The following is a 5898-nucleotide window of genomic DNA, read 5'->3' on the forward strand; positions in this document are numbered from 1 at the left end:
TCAACAAATTTCTATTCTAGTTCTCAAATGACTGATGATGTAAGGAAAGTGAACAGAGCAGATGATTAACGGTGGGTGGGGTTTAGAAGGATATCAGAAAATCTTGTTCTAGGGTTATGGTAATTTTAAGGATTTACTGTTTCCCTATCTCTTTTTTCATTAGTAAAAGAGGTTTCACATCCTTAGTGAAGTAATTACCACCACATTTATTTATAAGCACAGTTCTATGTGAAAAGTTCTAGAAGGAAATACTACCATTATTTTTGATGCTTTTATCCAATGAAAATACTTTCACAAGTCATGCTTTTAACAATACTATTTCTTAAAGTATTTATTTCACATATAACTACATAATTATTTTGTGTGAATGAAAAAATAACCTCAAAGTTGTTTCAAGCCCAGTTTTACATATTTCATGTGAACAATAAGATTTTTCCTTCTACTGCTTTATAGCAAATTCTACTTTTGCTTCATTTCTATACCCTTTGGCTCAGTATTAAAACAAAACCTCAAAGTGGTGTGTTTTGCAATATTGATGACCAGCTAAGCTCAGGATATTTATTTCCATCTGGTAGAGTTCAACTTCTGCCTCTTGTTTGCTTTCTCCATCTGGCCGGCTCACCATCTTTTTTTTCTCCTCCTTAATGGAGTTCTGGTTAACCCTCTCTTAGGCCTAATCGTTTTAGCAAGTTCACGCCTTCCTATTTTTTCCTAGTTCAGCAAGTAGGGCTTAACTAAACAAATATCTGAGCAAATTTTATCTTTATTTTCTTGTTTTTATAAAGAGCAACAGAACTCTAAGGCTCAAACAGTTCAGTGGATTAGGAAAAAAAGGAAACAACGTTCTGTTTTGTGCAGAAAAGATGTAAAATGCATTATATAGGTTTTTCTTTTACTAAACTTGTTATAATTACATTTATATTCAATAGCAGCCTTTCTTATCACTTTTAAGCTGGTCAGTAAGGTCTCCACTTTTCCGTGACTCCTCAAGTTACTGAAACAGCAACCACAAAAGGCTTACTAACCTTTATTTATTTTGCAATTAAACTTTGACAAAGACATGCCCCAACCCTCCGCAAGGGTGGAAGGGAATCGGCTCCGAGGCGTTGGCTGTAGGTTTGTGAGAACTGGGTTCCGAAAGCTGCAGGATGCCCCGCGAGAGCCGGTTCCCTCCACTTTTCCCCGCACTCCCAGCTTCCTCAGCACGGGTACCCGCATCCCGCGGCTCTGCATGCTCTTCCTTCCTGTGGAGCCAGGCACGTAGACTCAGCGTGGTGACGGGTTGTAAACACCGAGTACGCGAGCCGGCAGGTGCCTTGAGGCCAGATCCGTGCCGCAGGCGCGCGTGTAGACAGCCTGAGCGGGGCTGCTTTTATCTGCACAGCTCTGTCTCCTCGAGGCGAGCCCAGGCAGCGAACGCTTGCAGAGGATGCGCTGGCGCAGCTCCAGGAGTTGTTGGAGCAGGAAGGAGGAGTTAGGGCTAGGGGCGGGGCTTTCACACGCGCACCCTCTGTTTCCTCCGTCCCGTTTCCCCCCCGCTGGGCCGCCACTCGGGGGTTTATTTGTTTACAAGCGGATTACGTCAGCTCCTCCCTCTCCTCCTGGTCTCTGGGCACGCCCCCTGGCCCCTTTTCCCGCCCCCTTCGGCTCCGAATCTGCTTGCATCACAATGGTGCGATCTCCGGATTGGCTGGAGTCGTCCGTCACGCTCCAGCTACGCCACTTCCTTTTTCTGCACTATAAAAAGTGCCGCACGGCCGCTGCATCTCTTTGCCCGTCTGAGCTGGAAATGCAAGTGTTTGGAGCTTCGGAGGCTGCGGAGCTGGAGGCGGAGGCGGCCGGGGCGGTCCGAGCGATGTGACCAGGCCGCCGTCGCTCGTCTCTTCCTTTCTCCTGCCGCCTCCTGTCTCGAAAATAACTTTTTACTATAAAGAAGGGAGGAGAAAAAAGTAGCCGTCCACCGCTCACGCTCTCTCCCCCTCTCAGCCCACTGACCTGTGAGGGAGCCCGGGGTGGCCGCTCCGCCGTCGGGGCCGCACCGCCGAGCCCCGGCCGCCCCGGGCCGCCCCCGCCTGCCGCCCCCATGCATCCCTTCTACACCCGGGCCGCCACCATGATAGGCGAGATCGCCGCCGCCGTGTCCTTCATCTCCAAGTTTCTCCGCACCAAGGGGCTCACGAGCGAGCGACAGCTGCAGACCTTCAGCCAGAGCCTGCAGGAGCTGCTGGCAGGTGAGCGGGCGGCGGCAGGGCGGGGGGCGCCGAGGGACGCGGTCGCACATCTCTGGGCCGGGCCGTCGGGGACGCGGGAGTCTTGGCGGCACTGTGGGCAGTTCGCTCTCGGTTCCGGCAGCGGGACCGTGACTGGCGCGCCCGGCTGCCGCTAACGGCGGGTCTGGGACAGGGTTTGGGGGCTGGGCCAAGGGCGCCCCCTCCCCCCCACGTCTGGCAGACCAAGGGGACAGGAAAACAGAAGCACAACAAAGAAACTGAAGCCGACCGAGGCGGGAGCCGCCGTCCTCGGACGGTCCGCGCATTTGGGGGACAAAGGAGCCGCCGGGCTAGGGTGGATTCGACGCCCCCTCCCCCCCCATCCCGTCTAACCGTTGCGGGCCCGACGGCCGGGCCACGGGATGGGAAGGCGCGCCGCTGCCGGGGAGCCAGCCCGGGCGGGACGTGCAGTCTCTCCGCGCCTCCTACCCCTGTCCATTAATCATCGGATTTGTCACCGGTACAATTACAGCCCTGCCCAGAGCGTGGTTTAGGATGGCTTGTTCCCTTCCCTTCGGGGCGAACAGTCCAGTGGCGCTTTTCTTTGAAGCCATAAACCCCATTGTGTGTGCGGCTGGGGTGGGGTGGAGAAAGTAAACAGGTTCCCGCCTGACCACCGGTGCCACCCCGCTGCCCGGCTGGCGGAGGCTGCCCGCCGGATTGCCGTTTTGGCGACTCAACCAGTTGGTTCCCGGAGATTGTTCTGTACGGTGTACTACTGTTATTTCTCAAACCCTGCCCGCTCGTTCCCCATCGCCTTACATGGACAGCCTCGGATTCAATGCTGGGTTCTTTTTTTTTTTTTAAAGAAAGTTGCTAGTTTGCATTTTCTCTCAACGAAGCCAGCCGAAGAAAGAAACTACAGCGGGAGCCAGCAGTAACGATATCTAAGCGCTGTTTCTGTTTTTTTTCTTCTATAGAACATTATAAACACCACTGGTTCCCAGAAAAGCCGTGCAAAGGATCAGGTTACCGTTGTATTCGCATCAACCATAAAATGGATCCTCTGATTGGACAGGCAGCACAGCGGATTGGACTGAGCAGTCAGGAGCTGTTCAGGCTTCTCCCAAGTGAACTCACTCTCTGGGTTGACCCTTACGAAGTGTCCTACAGAATTGGAGAGGATGGTTCCATCTGTGTGCTGTACGAAGCCTCACCAGCAGGAGGTAGCACCCAAAACAGCACCAACGTGCAAATGGTAGACAGCAGAATCAGCTGTAAGGAGGAACTTCTCTTGGGCAGAACAAGCCCTTCCAAAAGCTACAATATGATGACTGTATCAGGTTAAGATATAGTCTATGGATGGATCCTCTTATAATGGATGGATAAATTTGATTTTTGCTTTGGGTGGGCTCCTCTTGGGGATGGATTATGGAATTTAAACCATGTCACAGCTGTGAAGATCTGGCACAAGATAGAGTGGTAAAAAAAATTTTTTAAGTGACAGTGCCATAGTTTGGACAGTACCTTTCAATGACTTAATAGCCTGTGAGTCCAAGTAAATTGATCACCTTATTTGCTAGGGAGTGAAGTCCTGGGGTGGTTTCAGTTTCTCCCGGACATGATACCTAAATTTTTACATCCAGTCCCTTTAACACAAATCCATATTTCAAAGAACCTTTCTCTGCAGTAGAACTTGGCAGAGGAAATTTGCACTATTACACTTAAATTGTTATCCTTTTTGGCAGCTCGATAGGAAAGCTCAACATTTTAAACGCGGTAGTACTGGAAATTTTATAACAAGACTTTTACCTAGCACTTAAATATGTATAAATGTACATAAGACAAAACTAGTAAGCATGACCTGGGGAAATGGTCAGACCTTGTATTGTGTTTTTGGCCTTGAAAGTAGCAAGTGACCAGAATCTGCCATGGCAACAGGCTTTAAAAAAGACCTTAAAAAGACACTGTCTCAACTGTGGTGTTAGCACCAGCCAGCTCTCTGTACATTTGCTAGCTTGTAGTTTTCTAAGACTGAGTAAACTTCTTATTTTTAGAAAGTGGAGGTCTGGTTTGTAACTTTCCTTGTACTTAATTGGGTAAAAGTCTTTTCCACAAACCACCATCTATTTTGTGAACTTTGTTAGTCATCTTTTATTTGGTAAATTATGAACTGGTGTAAATTTGTACAGTTCATGTATATTGATTGTGGCAAAGTTGTACAGATTTCTATATTTTGGATGAGAAATTTTTCTTCTCTCTATAATAAATTGTTTCTTATCTTGGCATTTTAATCAATCTCTTGTCATGATTATAGAGGTTCAGCTAAAAGAAATCTATTTCTCAGAAGACTTAGGTTCTCTAAGCTGTGTGAAACTCAGTTGCACACCGGTCATGCTGAAAACCCTTTGATAAGGAGTGAAGATGATCTGTGTATACCTGTGTAGGGTTAGGGGAAACCCAGGGGTAACAAACATGCTCTTTTAAAATCTCTAAAGTCGAAACATGGACACATTTCCAGGCTTATCGCGTGCAATGAGGATAAGAGACAAAGGTGACAACAACCCCAAAAAAGTGATACTCAGAGGATTACATTTCGTTGCTTCCCTGTTGAAGTGAAGATATAAATGTTCCATTCTCGCCCACCTTTGAAAAACACTTATTTTGCCCCATGGAGTCCTTGTTCAATTAGAAAATCCTGGGGCAAGTGACCCATAGTCTTAAAGAACAGGCTAATCACTGCAGAGAGATTGGTTGCTTTTTGCCTTTCGTCAGCTGCAAGATTTACATAAAAATCACTTAAGCTGGAATTCAACAAAAGGTATGTTTGAATTTTTATTCTCAAATTGAAATGCTGAGTTTTTGATTCCTCATTTTCAGACTAATTTCAGAGAAATACCAAGAACCTAAGAGAAGGATGAAAATTGAATGCTGGATTGTAGATTACCCCACCACCCCGTATGATAAAGCTTGTTGCTAATTATTTGGCTTTGGGAGGGTAATACGGTTTTTTAGTGGAAATTGAAAATGGAGAATTTGGGGTTTTTCTCTACAAAAGTAAGTTAACCTAAAGTGGCATTTTGGGGTATTAATGTAAACATGTTCACCCTGGAAATAATGCAGTCTGGGTTACTTGAAATGCATCACTTGAAATCAGTAGTCCCAAATAAATTTGGGAATTTCTCTCTGTAAGATTAAACTCTCATATTCTAGACTACACAGGAAGACTCCAGACAAGCAGGAATTTAGAATACAAAGGATGTTTGTGTACTTTATTGGCAGGTCATCCTTGAGAATTTGAATTATAACCATTAACACATGGACTACCATTGCCAGTTATTAATGGTTTTATTTTCAGTCTGGTTTTTGGAATCCTGCGTTTGCCCCACTCCTGCCTCCAGTTTTTCAAGCTTGAAGTGTAACAACTAGTAGTATAGTTTCTACACTGGTCTCACCCCTGTGCTGACTGCTACTCTTTACTACCTGTATTTCATCTGGTAACTCCTTTGAAGCTAGGTAACCTGTAAAGCTTTGCACACTAGATCATAAGGACCTAAGGGGAAAGAAGGGTTCCAGTTTATCTGGAAACTTCTCAGCTGGCAGAATCATTCTTGAAGACTCTGACATCAGACTTTTTGGTACTTGAAAGAAATTTAGTGGGAAGAGAGAACTTCGTAAAAGCATTTTA

The 5898-nt window shown here is 46.6% G+C and overlaps 1 protein-coding gene across 1 annotated transcript; it reads left to right on the plus strand.

Moving 5' to 3' along the window:
* Positions 1-1754: 1754 nt before the first annotated feature.
* Positions 1755-4504, plus strand: BTG1 (BTG anti-proliferation factor 1). Its single transcript, XM_047788302.1, has 2 exons — positions 1755-2231; positions 3191-4504. Exons 1-2 carry the CDS (start codon positions 2084-2086, stop codon positions 3556-3558), a joined length of 516 nt encoding a protein of 171 aa, XP_047644258.1. The 5' UTR covers positions 1755-2083; the 3' UTR covers positions 3559-4504.
* The last annotated feature ends 1394 nt before the right edge of the window (positions 4505-5898 follow it).

This window comes from Phacochoerus africanus, chromosome 7, assembly GCF_016906955.1.
Source record: "Phacochoerus africanus isolate WHEZ1 chromosome 7, ROS_Pafr_v1, whole genome shotgun sequence".
Lineage (NCBI taxonomy): Eukaryota > Metazoa > Chordata > Mammalia > Artiodactyla > Suidae > Phacochoerus > Phacochoerus africanus.